This window comes from Oncorhynchus clarkii, chromosome 6, assembly GCF_045791955.1.
Source record: "Oncorhynchus clarkii lewisi isolate Uvic-CL-2024 chromosome 6, UVic_Ocla_1.0, whole genome shotgun sequence".
Taxonomy (NCBI): Eukaryota; Metazoa; Chordata; class Actinopteri; order Salmoniformes; family Salmonidae; genus Oncorhynchus; species Oncorhynchus clarkii.
In genome coordinates this window covers 66,846,449-66,865,932 of record NC_092152.1, presented here as the reverse complement: position 1 = coordinate 66,865,932, position 19,484 = coordinate 66,846,449, and the positions used below count along the sequence as shown (strand labels likewise).

Sequence of the window (19,484 nt, the reverse complement as noted above, 5' to 3'; positions counted from 1 at the left end):
TCGCCAGTAACACTTAAACAAATTGCAATTGCAATAGCTGGGCTGTCTTACATTGTTGATATTTGACATTCCAAGACACTTTTTCTCCCCCATATTCCTTTTTGGAGGCTTTCTTCATGTAGATGACTGTATTTTATGAGCGAGCCCACATTGTTTTCTAATCTTTGTGTTTGTGTGTTGAGCACCTATGGATCTTCTACAGAAGCTTCTCTTTGACACCCTGTTCTTTCTTTCAAACTGGAACATTCTTAAAGGTTTCTACATGATCCACTGAAAGGTTTCTACATTACCCACTGAAAGCATTTCTATCAATGAGAATGTACAACCTCACCCCAAAATACAATGTGTGGCATTATATTTGAAACAGTCAAAAAAATAAAATATAATGATTAGCATTTGAATATCGCTGTTTTTTGTGGTTTTCCTTTTGATGTACAGACTTTATTATTTTGTCATGTCCTCCCCTCTAAAAATAAAAACACATGCTGTGGATTTCTATACAGTGTAGTAGCACACATCTTATACACATCTAATATATTAATACATTTTATATATACCCCCACAACATGATGCTGCCACCCCTGTGCTTCACGGTTGGGATGGTGTTCTTCGGCTTGCAAGCATCCCCCTTTTTCCTCCAAACATAACGATGGTCATTATGGCCAAACAGTTCTAATTTTGTTTAATCAGACCAGAGGACATTTCTCCAAAAAATACAATCTTTGTCCCCATGTGCAGTTGCAAACTGTAGTCTGGCTTTTATATGGCGGTTTTGGAGCAGTGGCTTCTTCCTGGTTGAGCGGCCTTTCAGGATATGTTGATATAGGACTCATTTTACTGTGGATATAGATACTGTTGTACCTGTTCCCTCCAGCATCTTCACAAGGTCCTTTGCTGTTGTTCTGGGATTGATTTGCACTTTTCGCACATAACGCTGAGCGGTATGACGGCTGCGTGGTCCCATGGTGGTTATACCTGTGTACTATTGTTTGTACAGATGAACGTGGTTCCTTCAGGCATTTGGAAATTGCTCCCAAGGATGAACCAGACTTGTGGAGGTCTACAATTGTATTTCTGAGGTCTTGGCTGATTTCTTTTGATTTTCCCATAATGTCAAGCAAAGGGGCACTGAGTTTGAAGGTGGCCTTGAAATACATTCACAGGTACACCTCCAATTGACTCAAATTATGTCAATTAGCCTATCAGAAGCTTCTAAAGCCATTACATCATTTTCTGGAATATTCCAAGCTGTTTAAAGGCACAGTCAACTTAGTATATGTAAACTTCTGACCCACTGGAATTGTGATACGGTGAGTTATAAGTGAAAAAATCTGTCTGTAAACAATTGTTGGAAAAATTACTTGTGTCATGCACCAAGTAGATGTCCTAAACAACTTGCCAAAACTATAGTTTGTTAACAAGACATTTGTGGAGTGGTTGAAAAACGAGTTTTAATGACTCCAACCTAAGTGTATGTAAACTTCCGACTTCAACTGTATATATACACTGCTCAAAAAAATGAAGGGAACACTTAAACAACACAATGTAACTCCAAGTCAATCACACTTCTGTGAAATCAAACTGTCCACTTAGGAAGCAACACTGATTGACAATACATTTCACATGCTGTTGTGCAAATGGAATAGACAACAGATGGAAATTATAGGCAATTAGCAAGACACCCCCAATAAAGGAGTGGTTCTGCAGGTGGTGACCACAGACCACTTCTCAGTTCCTATGCTTCCTGGCTGATGTTTTGGTCACTTTTGAATTTTGGCGGTGCTTTCACTCTAGTGGTAGCATGAGACGGAGTCTACAACCCACACAAGTGGCTCAGGTTGTGCAGCTAATCCAGGATGGCACATCAATGCGAGCTGTGGCAAGAAGGTTTGCTGCTGTCTGTCAGCGTAGTGTCCAGAGCATGGAGGCGCTACCAGGAGACAGGCCAGTACATCAGGAGACGTGGAGGAGGCCGTAAGAGGGCAACAACCCAGCAGCAGGCCCGCTACCTCCGCCTTTGTGCAAGGAGGAGCAGGAGGAGCACTGCCAGAGCCCTGCAAAATGACCTCAAGCAGGCCACAAATGTGCATGTGTCTGCTCAAACGGTCAGAAACAGACTCCATGAGGGTGGTATGAGGGCCCGACGTCCACAGGTGGAGGTTGTGCTTACAGCCCAACACCGTGCAGGCATTGATGCTATGGACTGGCCCGCCCGTTCCCCAGACCTGAATCCAATTGAGCACATCTGGGACATCATGTCTCGCTCCATCCATCAACGCCACGTTGCACCACAGACTGTCCAGGAGTTGGCGGATGCTTTAGTCCAGGTCTGGGAGGAGATCCCTCAGGAGACCATCCGCCACCTCATCAGGAGCATGCCCAGGCGTTGTAGGGAGGTCATACAGGCACGTGGAGGCCACACACACTACTGAGCCTCATTTTGACTTGTTTTAAGGACATTACATCAAAGTTGGATCAGCCTGTAGTGTTGTTTTCCACTTTAATTTTGAGTGTGACTCCAAATCCAGACCTCCATGGGTTGGTAAATTTGATTACCATTGATAATTTTTGTGTGATTTTGTTGTCAGCACATTCAACTATGTAAAGAAAAAGTTTTTAATAAGAATATTTCATTCATTCAGATCTAGGATGTGTTATTTTAGCAGTCTATCTATCTATCTATCTATCTATCTATCTATCTATCTATCTATCTATCTATCTATCTATCTATCTATCTCAAAATAAATGTATCTATATCTCAGTATTGTTATCATACTCTGTATCTGCACATGTTGCTGTGGTAAACACAGGGGTGTGCTGGTAAGTACAGTGACATCAGAATGGGAACTTCTCTTTGTTTACCAATGCTGCGCTCTTAGCGCTGTGTGATCATGCGTGGCGGCACGCTAAACAGTTAAATGCCTGTTTACCGTCGGGTTCCTCAGGGATGTTTCCCCTCGGTTTGGGCTGAACTGCAGCGTTGTTGACTCTGCTCAGGTCCCTGGGCGTGTTACAACGCTTGGCTTGGCCGGGTCGTGCTCCAGAGGTTCAGGTGAGCTGCCTGCCTGGCCGCTAGCTGGCTACCTCTCTCCCTGGCAGGTAGGTAGGTATTTAGGTAGGGCCAGACCTGGTGAGAGAGAGGAAGTTTTCCTGAGAAACAATAACACTCAGCCATCAATTATTCACGGTGGACAGAGAGTGTGTGACAAAACACATGCTGGGGATGAATATTTCACTGTGGGCACGAGCATCTCCTCACAGGGGAGAGACAGGGCGACTAAGTGATACCGATGGAGACCAAACCACGCTGAGGCTGAGATGCAGCTCATGAAATGTAAAAAAACAACAACAGGTATAACCTTTTTAGTCAGCCAAGACAGATGTTCTCTCCCTCTGCGGTGGCTCAGGGTATGTAGTTAACCCACAACTAAATGCTCCTTCCTTTGCGAGAGAGCTAACCCAGAAATGTTATATCATTGTGTGTTGCTACTGAAAGAGAAGCAGCGTTGTCAGTTAAACCACCTTACCTGATTTCGGCAGCTTCCTCTCAAGCTCTCTGGAGACTGTGTGCAGATGCAGTACGACTGTGCCCCGCAGCAATACTCAGAGATGTGAATCCTCCAACATGTGCTTATGTTCACCTGGGCATGCCAGTATGATGTTCTGTTCAGTCAGAGCGTAACAGAATCTCCTTGCTAGGCAAGTTTTAAACTCACTAGAAAATCTACTTTTTCCCTAGAGTAAACCCAATGTTGTTCCAGTGCTGCGTCTGGTGCTTGCAATGTTTGAAAGTCTGACAAAAATAATGTACGATGTGGTTAAAGTTGTTTATCATTTCCTTGTAGGAACCTCTTGTTTTTTTCCGCCGGAGTAAAACTGCTGAGTTTAGTATATTGTGAGGAGCATGATTCATGTGCGTGGTGCGTTGTGTGTTTTATTTGTTTTCCTGACGGCTGCCGGGAAGCGTCTCTCTCAGGAGGAGTGCTGCACACCAAAAGTGTGACACTGATGGAGCAACTCTTGTCTAGGAGGATCTCTTCTGGCTTAAGGAATACGTATTCTACATAACATTTTGTACAGATCTGCATTATGATATGGAGCAGTGGTTTATGTCCTAATGTGTGGCATCATATGTGACCTGTATAAGTGTGAAAGTGAATTAGGATATTACCTTGTTATTTCAAGACACAATGAGTTAGAACGATGATTTCTAGACCATGATGTGGTGTCAATGGTTTTTGTCTAAACTTTTCTCTGTGCCTCCATAGGTAAATCAGCAGAGAGGGCTCAATTTCCACCCTATGGGAGAGAGCCTGGCGTGTCTGGCTGCCAGGTAAGTTTGATATCTGCTATTTACTGCTTCGTGTGGCTCCGTTGGTAGAGCATGGCGCTTGTAACCAGGTACCACTAAGAAAATGTATGCACTCACTACTGTAAGTCGCTTTGGATAAGCGCGTCTGCTAAATGACTATAATGTAAATATAGTGGGGTGAACTCTGCTTGTTTAATTTTCCTTGTTTGGGCATTCTCAATACATTGTTAAAACTAATTGGCGTGTCCAGCTCATCAGATAAAATGCCTTTGTTGGTAGTATAATTAGAGTGAAAAGGAACGTTTACACCGGAGATGGTTTATGAAGCGAACAAGAAAGCTCATGAGAATATTCTGAGGTGTCGAGGCTTAGAGATAATGAGTGAGTGATTACAGTGGAGCTGCCTGGGCTGAGGAGTTTCTCCGTGCCCTGTGATGTCTAGCAGGGTCTAGCAGGGGCAGCCCGAAACCACAGAGAAACACCACTTTCAGCACCTCCATTAAGCCAGGGTCAGTGAGCACAGCCAAGCTCAGCCCAGATCCCCTCTCACAGCCACACAGATGTTCAACACAAAGGGCTGATTGTGTGCACAAGCCACAGCTCTCTCTCTCTCTCTCTCTCTCTCTCTCTCTCTCTCTCTCTCTCTCTCTCTCTCTCTCTCAGTCTGACATCAGCAAGTCAATGGGGAGAGCTCTCATATTCTCTCTCTTTCCTCCTCTTTCTCTCCCTCGTTCATTCTTCTCTCTGTTCTCCTCTTTCGCTCTCACTCACTGTTTTTCGGACTCTGCCCACTCTATCTCGAGTATCTCTGTATTTCCTTTCCCTCTGCTCTGGCTGTGAGACCAGTAGGAGAAGTTCCACGGAAAATGGCTTCCATCAGGGTCTGCTTCACCCTCCACTGTTCCCAGTACTGAGTGTTTATATTCCACATTATGGTCAATGATATTGGGATTAGGGGTTTGTGAGTCTGGACTTTAAGATTAGGTTTAGGGCTTCGTCTGAAAGATGTCTTTAAAAGATAGAGCCCACCTCTTTGGGCTTAACCCAAAGATCAAGGGAGCCTCTGACCTCATCGACCCACTTGTTAACCCACTCGTTTAACCCCAAGCTAATCATGTGTCAGAGTAGCACCCTTCACCTCTCTATTCCCTCACTGTACACACTGTACACATTACTACTAACAACTATGTGGTCATACAGAGGTCTGCGCTTCCAGTCAGACAGAGTGAAAATATAGCTGATGTAAGTTGAAAGCTCATTTAGTCATTCATAAAAGAGCTTTTGGAGATGGAATGCCAGTTCAGACATTTTGTGTGGGAACTGGGGAATTGATGCAGGCCTGCAGCTGCTGAGATCTGAGGCTGGCAGAGATTCAGTTTGTCTGGTCCTAGAAAAAAAACAGGAAGACCAAAAAAGTAATTTCATTCTTTAGAGAATATTGTGTAACCCTTCTAGTGATTATCGACAGGGCTCCACCGCTGAATCTTGTCCAGCCGAATCAAGCATGAGCAAAGCATCTCAGGTGCAAAGATTATCAGTTATTGTTTATCTTTTAATGAGCAGCCTGAATGTTCACAACCTCCAAATCCTGGAGATTTCATAATCCATCCACACTAACCTAATAAAAGGTAACATTGTATTTTCTTCTCAGAGGACCAAGAATGGAAATTCAAAACAAACAATCAATCAATCTATCAAGAGGTTGTTTTTTGGAAACTACTGTAATAGCGCCAGATATCTGCCAAACAGACCATCAGTTGTGGGCTTGTCAAGTCTAAGCAAATTGCCTTGCTCAGCAACGGATTATTGCATCAATTGAACGTGATGAAGAACTCCCCATGTCTTATTGGATTAGATATTCAGAGTGTTGTAGCCAGCTGTGGCCCCTTATTCCACTGTTCCTTTTTTACACAGAACATGTCAGTCTCACCATAATCAACCCGTGTTCTAAACCTTCTGGCGTCATCTTTTTGGACAGTTGTTATCTGCACACCAGTAAAAGAAAAAGATCCCAATGTATCCACTTATTGTCTTTGTGGTATGGTAAGGTGTTATTCTGCCTTCATCATAATAGCAGGAAATCTGATTTAATTGAAGGCCTTCAGCATATCATCTCTCTCTCTCTCTCTCTCTCTCTCTCTCTCTCTCTCTCTCTCTCTCTCTCTGTCTCTGTCTCTGTCTCTGTCTCTGTCTCTGTCTCTGTCTCTGTCTCTGTCTCTGTCTCTGTCTCTGTCTCTCTCTCTCTCTCGCTCTCGCTCTCTCTCTCTCTCTCTCTCTCTCTCTCTCTCTCTCTCATTGGGAGTGCGGGCATACTGTTCTGTGTGTGCCCATATTGAGTTGGGCCTATGTCCCCAGCGGGATGAGGTAATGAACAGGGCTGGGGTGTGGGGGAAGAAAGAGGGAGAACAGGGAAGAGAGAGTGGGAGAGAGAGGGGTTGCCGTGGCGGCAGCACTCTGTTCCACAGGTAGCTCCTGTGTGCCTCCTGCGAGACGGATTACCCTGATTAAAGTGACAGGATGCAGTTGACAGACGGCTCCCATTATCTCCTCAAATCTGCGTGACATTTCACAGTGGAGATGATCATTGAGATGTGAAGAGGCTTGGGCAGAAAGCCCTGTGATTCAGGAAATTCTTGACATAATAAAGCCTTGTGTCGGGTATTGGGCATTAGCAACATGATTGACTGCAACGTCATTTGATGCAAGTGTGTTATTGGAGTACTAGGGGAGGACATTTTCTCCTTCTCCTTAGACAGTCACACACTGACTACAGAACAGAACAAGCCTTGGCTGTTAAACTCAATTTCACTCAATTCTCTGTCTGTTTTCTTCTTCGTCTCAATTGTCTCTTTTTTTTCTCTCCAGAATATCAAAGATTATGGGTTTAGTTTCATGAAAGCATAACAACATTTTCTGTCATCTTTAAATAGAATTCTGATGATGTGAAGATATATGTAATCAACAACCAATAAACCCTGGCCTCGCTGAAGTTTCCTATGCTTTACTATGTGTACTGTAGATTACATGGTAATTGATATTTAATCTGACCTCTTGTGGCTCTTGAATGGTTTTTGTTCCATGCAGTAGTTTCTATAAAAGAAACACCAGCTAATATAGCTGGAAGGATTCAATATCATTGAACAAAGGCAGCAGAAGTGAGTCTGGTCTGGTCTGTTGTGCCATGTCAATGTCAATGCAGTGGCCTCTGTGACAGGTTGTCAGTTTGCAGAGCCTGCTTCTCCCCTCATTTCTACTGCAGTAAAGCAGTGGCAAACTTGATTTTCACAGGACTTGATGGCCTTCATTCCAATCTGTTAAAATCAGAATCTATGGTCTTTTTAGAGTACCACCTCACTGCCATTTTGGTGTTATTGTGAGGGGTTTTGATTTTGGGGAAATATTTTGTATTGATAGTAGGTGAAATACCCAGGCAATCCAGATAATAATAATTATGAACATTTTTGTGGAAATTGACCAAGGTCAAAACCTTCCCTCTGACCTACAGTTGAAGTCGGAAGTTTACATACACCTTAGCCAAATACATTTAAACTCAGTTTTTCACAATTCCTGACATTTATTCCTTGTAAAAATGTCCTGTTTTAGGTCAGTTAGGATCACCACATTATTTTAAGAATGTGAAATGTCAGAATAATAGTAGAGAGAATAATTTATTTCAGCTTTTATTTCTTTCATCACATTCCCAGTGGGTCAGAAGTTTACATACACTCAATTAGTATTTGGTAGTGTTGCCTTTAAATTGTTTAACTTGTGTCAAACGTTTCAAGTAGCCTTCCACAAGCTTCCCACAATAAGTTGGGTGAATTTTGGCCCATTCCTCCTGACAGAGTATGTGTAACTGAGTCAGGTTTGTAGGCCTCCTTGCTCGCATGATCTTTTTCAGTTCTGCCCAAATATTTTCAATAGGATTGAGGTCAGGGCTTTGTGATGGCCACTCCAACACCTTGACTTTGTTGTCCTTAAGCCATTTGGCCATTACATAATTTTCTGGAATTTTCCAAGTTGTTTAAAGGCACTGTCAACTTAGTGTATGTAAACTTCTGACCCACTGGAATTGTGATACAGTGAAATAATCTGTCTGTTAATGTTGGAAAAATTACTTGTGCCATGCACCAAGTAGATGTCCTAACCGACTTGCCAGAACTATAGTTTGTTAACAAGAAATTTGTGGAGTGGTTGAAAACAAGTTTTAATGACTCCAACCTAAGTGTATGTAAACTTCTGACTTCAACTGTATGTTAGTTTAATGTCATTGGTTACCGTGTCAATCCACAGCCCTCTCAGTCAATGAAATGTATTTATAAAGCCCTTCTTACATCAGCTGATGTCACAAAGTGCTGTACAGAAACCCAGCCTAAAACCCTAAACAGCAAGCAATGCAGGTGTAAAAGCACGGTGGCTAGGAACTACTGTAGTGTTTCCTGGAAGCACATGAGGGCTCCAGTCTCCAGAGCAGCTCTCTCCTCTGAGGTATCCTCACTCATCTCGACCCTCCCTCCTTCTCCACTTACGGTCCGCAGCAAATTAGACTAATTGGTCAACGCCCTTAATTGGCCTGTTTGCTGGGGACACAACGGTCACTGGAGTGGAGTGGATACTGGCGGAGCCTGGAGGCTGCTGGAACCTTCCAGAGGCTGCCTCAACTCAGTCACATGACACAGTAAACAGGAGAGGAGGGTGCTGAGGACTCAGGACTCCAGCCCACTAATCTGGGCCTGTCAGATCAGAGGCAGGTTTTGGGACAGCTCTGTGTCATCTCGGCTCTCCTCCACTAATTGGATACGTGTGCCTGAGATCAGACACAGGTCCAGCAGGCTGGTGGCCTGGTGACTCCCAGGTCTCTGGGACGGACGTTTTGTCCAGTTAAGCCGGCGTGGTTTTCGGGGGAGCACACAGATCCTGGGATCAGACTGATGGTTTAATGAGCCTTGAGCTGCCCTCCTCTCACCCCCTACCCCTGCACCTCCCTTCAAAGAGCTGCTCCTGCAAGTCATGACATGTCCCTGGTTGTGTCTGAAGATGCCCTCAGGCCGTGATCGCTGCTGATCAATACCGTTCCACTGCAGGCTGGAGGAGAGGGAAATCACTAGGTCAGACTGATTGGATGGATTTCTCCTTGTAGTTCAGTGGAGCTGCTAACAGTGGTGCACACAGGAGTACAAAAATGACTGTGTGTATAAAAAAGAGAAACTGAAATGTGTATTAGATTTCTTATGCTGATGCTCCATAACAAAGCACCATTTACCAGCATTATAGAACAGTACCATTTTTTTCAGAATGTTTTCAAACGAACATTATACCTTTTGTCAGCTCCACAGGAAGCATTCATTAACACATATCTATGACATTTTGAAAAATAAATATTTTACTGCTAAGTGGACATGCATTAATTGAGGTGTCTGCGCTCATCTGCTGCTGTGAAAATAGTTATTTACTGTCTTTACCATTAAAGAGATGTATTTTGTCTGAGGGCAGATTGTTAGTGAATTATGGTAGCATAACACACAGTGGCCCCTTATTCCCACTGGAGCACATCTCCATAAAGCTGTTCAATGGATTGATTCATGGTATTTAATAGATCATTAGGGGAATGGCAGATTCATGGCCAAGTGTTTCACTGATAATATATGACAGTACATAAGATCAACCCCTGACTGCATGAGTAACCCCCCCCCCTCTCTCACACTCTCACTCTCTCACACACACACACTAGTTTCACACTGCTGTTCTCCACTTATCTGTTGTTTCTCTGTTGTCTCCTCCAGGCCAATCTGCGGCCGGACATTGGTCTGGTAAGTCCTGGGCCTGTGACCACATCGGGGAAAACGGCCCCTCCCTTCTACCCTCCCTTCACCGGGGCCAACCCCAGAAGACGCCCCCTACCGGAACCTACTCCCATTGGTCAGTGCCAATTAACCCATACCTATAGAGATACAGAGCAGGGCAAGTTATCAAGTCCCTGACAATGGCATTTTAGTCTAGTATCGTGTTTAGAGCAGTATGTGCTGATCTGTTTCCACTAACTCCATGAACAAGCCTGCAGGAGTCCCTGTGTTTTTAATAGATTAACGACTTTTGCTTAGCCATTTAAACTCCTATTTTAACACTAATAATGATTATCCTGGTGATTTCAATAGATTGCACAACACGCACAAATTGTTTTGCATTTTACATGACAAATTGTTTTTGATTTGACTTGATTGTGTGCAAGAAAGAATGTTTAGGCCAGGGTTGTCATCCTCATCGTTCCCCTCTTTATGCCAGTGCGTGAATGAGTGTTGTGTTGTTTACATCCCACAAAGGCCCATTCTATTGCCTCAATCCTGTTTTATCTTTTCACAGATCCTCTACAAACAAAGAAAGTTCGCAAGGTCCCTCCTGGTCTGCCTTCATCTGTGAGTGGAAGATCATTTCATCTGCCTGCCATGCCTCTCATATATAAATAGATCTCTCAGTGAGCTTAACCAAACACACACACACAAACAAACACACACACACACACACACACACACACACACAAAGAGAGTTGTTGACATCAATGTCACACAAACTTTGCTGGGATTTTACTTGTTTTCCTTGACTCTTCAAAGATGTCCTCTGCAGTGGTACCTGGTTGATGTGTAAGGGAGCCCATAGCCCTGCCTTGTTGTTTGTGTGTGTGCGCGCGTGTGTGTGTATACTAGAGAGTGTGTGTATGTGTGTGTACATTGGGGTGATTGATTTTGGGGTCTGTCCTGTCACAGCGTGGTCTCCTCAGCTCCTCTCCTGGGACGCAGGGCTATGCGGGGCGCGGGGTACAGAACTGTCGGAGCGGATCCCCGGCGCTGCTCTTTTGATGTTTAATTAGTCATTATGTAGCCAAACAGGAGGACAGACAGCGATTAATAGTGCAGAATCAGAGACATTTCCATGGGTAATAATCCCGGTGGAGCAGAAGACATTAGAATGCAGAGGAAGTGTGGAGCTCAGCTTGCCTCCGCCTGGGCCGGGCCTCATTAATATGCATAAATCACTAAGTCAGATGTTCATTGTGAAAATCCTGGTGGATTCTCAAAGCGGGCGATTAAGCCTTAACTTCCCAGCCACTGGTACCAGCCGATGCTTTTAATAATATTTGTAAAAAAAAATGGTTTTAGCAGAGATCCCTCTTTACTTTTGTGCTGAAGTCTTCTTCCCCAGAGAACAAGAAGGGGGCTTTGATGAGGGTGGCTCAGAGACTGGATTTGCTTTTGGGAGTTGTGATAATCGCGAGCTCCACCGCTGTTCCTCTGAAATCAGATATGGAACAAGACACAGGACATAAAAGAGAGATGTGTTTTGTCTCTGAATTTGTGTTTGAATACTAGTTTGTCAGGAACAGAGGGAGGAAAGCAGCGGAGTGGGAAATGCACGCTGCCTCTCCCATCCTGAAGTAGGTGAAGGGGATATGGGGGGATGGTGCCAGGAGACAGGGAGGGAGGCAGAGAAAGATTGGTTGCTTTGCGGGGTACATCTCTTTGTGGTGTAAATGGGCGCAGGGCTTTTATTTGTCTCTGCTTAACACATGGGCGCAGGTGCACTATGTGACTCATAACAGTAGAATCAAAGCAGTACAATCCTGAGTGGAATAAGTAGAGGAGCTAATGCAGCTTCTTCTTCTTCTGTCACTCTGTGTGGAGAAGACGAGGCCTGGATGTTGGAGGAGTTAGTCTCTGATCCCAAGACAGAGCCAAGACTTTAACAGGGAAAAAGGGGCTGTTTTTCTCTTATTTTCTCTGGTTGCAGGGAAAGGTAAAGAGAGAGAGCCTGTGGTATGGGTGGTGTGTGGGGATGGAGGTTGAGTAGGCGGTGATGGAGGGCTGGTCTGGAGGCTTTTAGGAGGTGTTGTATGGGCCTGGTGGGAAGTGTTGGGCGAGGAGGTGGAGGGGACATGAGCTGCCATAGCTTGTCTTGCAACTGATTATAGGTGTCTAGAGGTTATATACTGGCTGGTAGGAGGTGTGTGTGTGTGTGCGTGGGCGTGCGTGTTCGTGCGTGTACAGGGGTTATCTGCAGGGACCTAGACTGGTTGTGGGCGGCAGACAGCGGTGGTGGAGTTTAGGGGTGTCGAGGGCACAGGCGCACCTGGAGCAGGGTTGCCAAGGGCAGCTGTGCCGTACTGGGTGAGGAGCCTGCAGTGTACCTGTAATGCAGAAATGCAGCTGGCTGCTGAAAGGCTTTTGCGTGTGTAAGCACCCAGGCTTCACCAGAGGCCTGAAGAGCTGCTTGATTAACAAAGTGAACACAATGCTTCATATCATTATTTCCCCTACTGGGAATTCTCTTTTATTTATTTCAAACTATTTTTTTCCATCCTCACCTAAAAATGGTTGAGGAGGTTTAGATTTGAAGAGCGGTGTGTTTTTAATGAGCGGCTGATGTGTGTATATATGATGTGTGTATATGTAGGATTTATATTGCAATCATAATATTTAGGAGAGCACATCCTCTGTGCATTTAGGTTGTTCCCCTGCAGTATATACCAGGATGTGGAGGCCATCAGGGAGAGCCAGCCAGCTGCTGATTGCAAACATTCACATGTTTATACGCCAATCTCATCTCATATACACACTTTTTCCTTAACCCACTTTTGCAGTTCATTTGACGTACATGCTCCTTTTAGGGGACAGGAGCTACTGTACAGATGTAGAATCTTAATTTGATTACTCATTTGTTACTGAGAGTTTTCCTGCACAGCAGGAAATGAAAACTTGTAGTGTTTAAAGTCAATGTTTAAAAAGTTTAAAGTTTGTAATTTCCACTTTAAAAAGTCAAACATGATTTGCCCTAATGAAAAATGTATCAACCCCTACAAAACAGTTTCAGACATTTTATCCACGTAATAATTCACATTTCCTGTTGCTGCAGGATTATTATTGTATTATTCTGGCTCAAAGGAAGATCCTACATATGTAGGTGTGTCACCAACTTTGTCAGCCTGAGAAGCACCATTTCCCTCTGAACAGTAGATCAATAGATAAACTGTGTACATAGTAAAATACAAATAAAGTGAGTAATGTGGCACGAACATGATGTAGTACAGGGATCATCAACTAGATTCAGCCGTTGGTCAGGGGTCCGGAACTGAATTACAAATAATATGTGGACTGTAAATTGACTGCAAGAAGCCCAAACAGATATTTGACTAAAATATAATAATTTCAAAGCATGTTGTATATTGGGGAACCCTCATATAGTGTATATGTGCGCTGGAGTCCACTAGTCCCAATTCAAACACATTATTTATTGCTTCTGATATTTATATTAAATGTAGAACATAAATTCAGTACAATGAACACAAACACAAACACAAGCTCCTTAGCCATTGCAGATGATCAGAGGTTGACTCTATCGGTCTTAAGTCTTGTAAGGCTGACTTCATGATACAGTGGGCTGACTGTGGTCATAGCTAGATGTATCACTTTGTAAACTGAGCATCGCTCTGAGTGAAGACATAACTGGTTATCATTGGATGGACAGCATGCTGCGGAGCAGGGTTGCTGACGGGCAGCTGTACGGGCACCTGCGTTAGGGGTCCGTCTGACAGGAGGACAGAGGAGAGAGACGCGCCGCGGCGGCAGCTCTGTGGCTCGTGGGGAAAAGCTGTATCTTGTAGGATATTCATGTGTAGCTAGGAGGGCATTGCTGGTGTGTGTGTAAATAGCCAGGCTTTTTTTATGCGCCCTTGTCACTGGCACAACGGCTTGATGTGACACTTCCTCCATGGCTGTGGTGATGCTAGTCTGGAGGAGGGAAAGAAAGAAAGTGGCGGGAGAGGGAGGAGGTGGGAGGCAGAATCAACTCCCTTCAGGGACTTTTGCTAGCGAGAACCCTGGCTGTGAATGACAAAAAAGATTGTCATTTGCTTTTGACAGATCACTCAGACACCCTCGTTTCTGAGAGACTTTCACTTAGCAGGGAAACAGGGACTAGAAGAGAGGAAGTCTGCTTTGCTCCGGGCTCTGAGACTAAGACCCAGGATTTTGCCTCGCAGTGTTTGGGTGAATGACACACAGAGGTTATCTCCTGTGTGTGTGTGTGTGTGTGTGTGTGTGTGTGTGTGTGTGTGTGTGTGTGTGTGTGTGTTTAGCTGAACTCCGAGAGACTACAGCCCCCTTTCATCGATGCAGCTACATGTATTTTGACTAGACAGCCATCTGCAGGCAGAGCAGGATGGTGCAGGAAGCAGAGCTCATTTTGGGTTCTCTTTGAACCAGGGCAGGTCAGGACCTGGCAGAGGGCAGCTCTTGTGAGTAGACGTGCCTTTGGATGAAACGCGTCAGCAAAGCCTTCTGCAAATACAGCCAAACAATCATTGTTTGATGTGGCCCTTTCATGTAGGCACGGTTGTATCGTCTCAAGTGATCTGGATATCCTTGTTGTCTGGCTGTTTCACAGCATCAGATGACTTACCAGACAACAGTCGTTATGTACTGTACCTCGACATTCTTGTATCCATTTTTTTTTTGATTAAGCATTTATTTTAATTTCTCTCTTTTTTAATTCAATAAGGGTTTTAAGATTATGGTCATTGTGACGTGGTCATGGAATGTGGGTTGACATGGTCCATTTCATTTTCTAAAATCAATTCTAGAATATTAATAGTACTAAACAGAACAGGACTGTCTTTCTGTCTACCTCTGCCTTCTGGCAACAGACCAGCTCCCATCCATCTCTGGGTTGGCATGATGTCCATTATCTCAACACCTATCAGGTCAGCAGGTCAGAGTCAGACCACCAGGGGGCAGTGTGCCGGGCTCTGCTGCTCTGCTCTGACCCCTGTCTGAAGACCCTATGGGGATGAGCTCATTAGATATATGCCCCTCGTTTGCCTGGGATGATCCTGAACAGAGATCCTCACCCCCTCCCTCCCCAGGGCCTTGCCTTGTTGTGTTTATCGGTCTTTGGGTTGCTCAGATTTAACAATGACATGAGAGGCGGAGATAAAGGAGAAGGCCAACAACTCCAGAGGTCCCTGCTGCTTTCATCTACAAGGAGAGAAACAGAGTTAAAAGAACATGAAGCAGAAATGAATGCACACATTAAAGTCATTACTCACATTTCGGCCTGTAGTAAATGATTAATGTAGGGCCTGGCTGCGTGAGTGCACCATGTTAATGCAGACCTTGGTTTTAGGCTGCTGCCTGGCAGGCTTGGCACTGTGCTCTGTCAACAATCACTAGTGATTAGGTTAATAGAGTGTGTTAGTTGGAGGTTGTTTAACTCTAAACCACACCAGAGTGGCCAGTGGGGTATACTACAAAGCAGGATCAATGAGTTAGCCAGCTAACTTGTCTTTTTTGAAAGATATGCTTGAAATGAGTATGGTCTAATTGGCTCAACAACCAAAAACGCATATCTAAGTTTATCCTTCTTAATGAACCAGAAAATCAATAGTTATTTCTAGTTGTTTATCAAAGTTAGCTGGCTAACTCATTGATCCTGCTTTGTAGTATACCCTCTGGTGTAAGAGAGCGTCAGCAGTGGAGGGTTTCCTCAGAGTGTGTAAGTCAGAGCCATGTCAGGGCGCATTGATTGGATTGGCCCTTCTTGGGTGCCTGGTTGTGCATTGGACCAGTGAAAGACTAGAGGACACTGGCCTACTGTACTAGGCTGAACTGGATAGAGAGGCTCAGTCTTAATGTCGTGGCTCAGAGATAGCCTCCTTCCATCCAGCAGCTTCATTCATGCGTATTGGATCTCTGTGTTTGTGTAGTACACATTGCCGTTGTCGTGACACCCTTTATATTAATACAATTCATTGGTTCCAGAATCATTTTTGATGACTTAGAACAAACAAAGAGACAAGGAAGGAATTCAATGTGATGTTGCTATGGCGCTAGAGCAGTGTCGTATCACTAAATAACTTTATGAACAGTTGTTTGTCCGGGAGGATTTGGATGACAAAGGGCAGAGTTGATGAAAGGGAGTTGGGTGGAGTGTTATTTGGTGGTTCGTAGGGAATGTGGTTCAGATCATATTTGGATGGAAGAGAGAGAGAGAGGGTCTGTGTTTCAGCCTATATTGAATGAACTCACAGAAGTTTAGGGGTGTACTGAAAAAGATAATATGAGGCATGTCTGTGGACTGGAGATCCATGTTAACTCTGGGGAGGGCAGGGTGTCTGTCTGCCTGTCTCTCTGTGTCTGTTTCTCTGTGTATCTCTGTGTCTCTCTGCATGTCGGTCGGTCTGTCTCTCTCTCTCTCTCTCTCTCTCTCTCTCTCTCTCTCTCTCTGTGTGTGTGTGTGTGTGTGTGTGTGTGTGTGTGTGTGTGTGTGTGTGTGTGTGTGTGTGTGTGTGTGTGTGTGTGTGTATGTGTATATATATATATATATATATATATATATATATATATATATATATATATATATATATATATCCTATGCAGGTCAATCAGTCAGCCAGGCCAGGAGTGGCTCAGCCAGGATTACCATAGCTACATGTACGTATGTCTGGCAGAAGCAGCACTAGAGGAAGTGTATGTTGACTCAGTCACACAGAATGAGAGCTTAATAAATAACCGTAAAGCACCTTTCTGCTTCATACACACATGCAAAGTGTTAGGGAAATATGGTCAGTGGGGAGTTGGAAGAGGAGGAAACGTGTCTGTCGTTAAAGATTCAGCAGTTAGAGATACTCTAACATCTCAAACTGAAGCAGAGCCAGTAGCACTGCACTGTATGCCTGCTCTGGAACAGCCTACAGATGACAAAATGCCTGTTCTGTGCTGGTTTATGCAGTTGTAAATCATTGGAGTTAACGTGTAATGAATGTGTAATTAAGTCAAGGCAAAGCTTTGTGTTATAAACTTCTTGTGGGGTTTTGGGCAGATTAAGAACCCCCCTCAGCACCCCCGACCCCCCCGAATAAAAACCAGAGCTTCTTACAGGAAACAATCCCCCCATCCTGTCTTATGACATCATGGCTAAATCCATGCGTGAGATGGAGGTGACCTCAGTGGGTGGATTTGCAGTGGATCTTTTTTAACACCCAAACAAATCCCAGGGGAAAAAGCATGGCCACTGGCTCAAATGTGATTAGAGGGGGGAGTTGTGTGGACATGTGCATGGCTGGGTGGCTGCCGGTCAGGTAACACTTGGCCCACTTTGACACAGATGCAGACTGGTCCTGTTTCTTGGTGGCTGATGGGTCAGGGCCCGGGCCCAGGTTCAATGTTGATGAAGTGATCGAGGGTGGTGGTCCTGGCTCTGTCTTAAGAAGATTAGTGTTTAGGATGAGAACTGACAGGAAATGAAGTATAACAACATGGGCGTCTTCTCAGTAATACAGCTAATATCTGTTTGTCTGTTAGACAAATGTAAATGATCCCAAAGTGTCCCTGTGTCACAGATCCCTCTGGAACTTTCATTGCGCACACCTGGCCCCTATTCCCACTGATTGTATTTGTATATATGTGCCCTTTGTTCACCATGGTGCTGCCCATTATTGTTAACATGTCCGTTGGTGCGTGTGGGTACATGTGCTGTGTGTTTCGGGCTTTCGTGCCCTTGTGAATTGCGCAGATGATTACGGGTCTCGTCCCGTGTGTTAATCATTGTGCGCGTGTGTATTTATTCGAGGTACTCCTCGCTCTTTTGTTTGGGTCTCAACCCTGTGTTTTGTTACGTGTTTGTTTGGTCTTCGTCCCCGTGCCTTTACACTGCACGCCGTAATTTGGACTGAATTAAAAACCCTATTATGCATTCCTGCACCTGTCTCCCGACTCTCTTCATGCCAGCGTGACACCCTGTGTCTGCAGCTACATGTTGTATGCTGTGTTTGTGAGTAGTAGTAATGCGTCTGCTTTTATCAATGTTGAGTCCATCTCTCTTTACTCATTCTCTTTGAGCTTTCATGTTCTTTTCTCAGCCCGGCCTTCTGTGTCTGGACCCGTTTTTGGACCCTTCAAACGCACATTTTCCTTAAAGCATCAACTTGAAACGGGTCCAGATATAAAGTGGTACCAGCATGTGGACCCCAGTGCCTTGGAAGAGTTTAAAAAGAATCAGAGAAGAAAGAGGAATACATAATAATAGTACTGAAGGAAAAACATAATAAAGCCTGGTTTTCTTTGGGAAAGGAGTCTTTCATCTTTCTATAACAATAATGCTCTCAATGAGAGCACAGGACTGTGTTTAGTCCAGGAAGCTTCCACTGGCAGACATGAAAGGCTCCAGGGAGGCTGGATGGAGTGGGCTTTAAAGGCTCTGTACGGCACACGGGTCAGTCCTCACCTCTCGCCTCGCTCTTCCTCCTCTTCCCTTTCTCCTCCTCTCCTCTTTCTCCTCCTTCAATGGAGGCCGACATGGAACAGCAGAGCGGTCTGAGAGTGGCAGACAGTGAAATGAAATGGCTGTGGCTGTTCTGCTTCCTCCTGGCCTATGGTGTACGTCTGAGCTTGAGGCCCCCGGGGGTTTAGGAAATGGAGCATCACAGTTCTGTTGCCTGTCTGACGTCAAGGCCCGGCCCCTCTGCAGCTGTGGCGTGTGTTCAACAACTCTCTCTGTTTACAGTCACCGTCGTGACAAGGGGGTTCATTCTGACTATAGGGAAAGTGTAATTGTTATGGAAGCACACAGTATACATGAACATTCTCACTAAGATGTTCTACAACATTCTAAATGTTTCTTTCTCCTTCTCCCTGTCTGTTTTTATGACTCTGTGTTTTCTACCTAAGAAATAGAATCCACATTTAATTTGAGGTCTTATTTTCCCTTCCTATTTTCCTTTCCTTGTTGAGAGTCCACTTTCCCATATTGGTTGTTAATTGGTATAACGATGAGTGTGGGAACAGGTTCAGCTCCTGTCCAGATGGTTGTGTAGAAACCCTATCCCTTCATGTTACCTTACCGCTAGCGAACTAATTCAGTTATTACAAAAACAACCTGTTTAGGATTAAAACCTGTGTGGGAGAGCATGTTTATTGCAGTTATTTACCCAGTAATTTGTTTGCTTTTGAATAATGTAAATTAATGATATCGTGCCCAAAGCTAAATAGTTTTAGTTCAATCTCCCCTGCAGAAAATCTAAATGTTTATTTTGGGGAGTTCTAATTTTTTTCTCCTCTTTCTAAATCAGCTCACACATTTGTTTTCTGTCCCACCTCCTCGCTTTAACTTTTTTACCCCCCCTCCC

At 44.4% G+C, this 19,484-nt stretch overlaps 1 protein-coding gene across 3 annotated transcripts in view; it reads left to right on the top strand.

Moving 5' to 3' along the window:
* The window catches only part of LOC139411480 (transcription factor 12-like), a 92,770-nt gene that overhangs the window by 49,221 nt on the left and 24,065 nt on the right, over positions 1–19,484 (top strand). For all 3 annotated transcript variants that reach the window (XM_071157905.1, XM_071157904.1, XM_071157906.1), the window contains exons 6-8: positions 4,269–4,333; positions 10,096–10,231; positions 10,673–10,725. In XM_071157905.1, the coding sequence (XP_071014006.1) occupies positions 4,269–4,333; positions 10,096–10,231; positions 10,673–10,725 (254 nt within the window). The remainder of the gene's footprint in view (positions 1–4,268; positions 4,334–10,095; positions 10,232–10,672; positions 10,726–19,484) is intronic.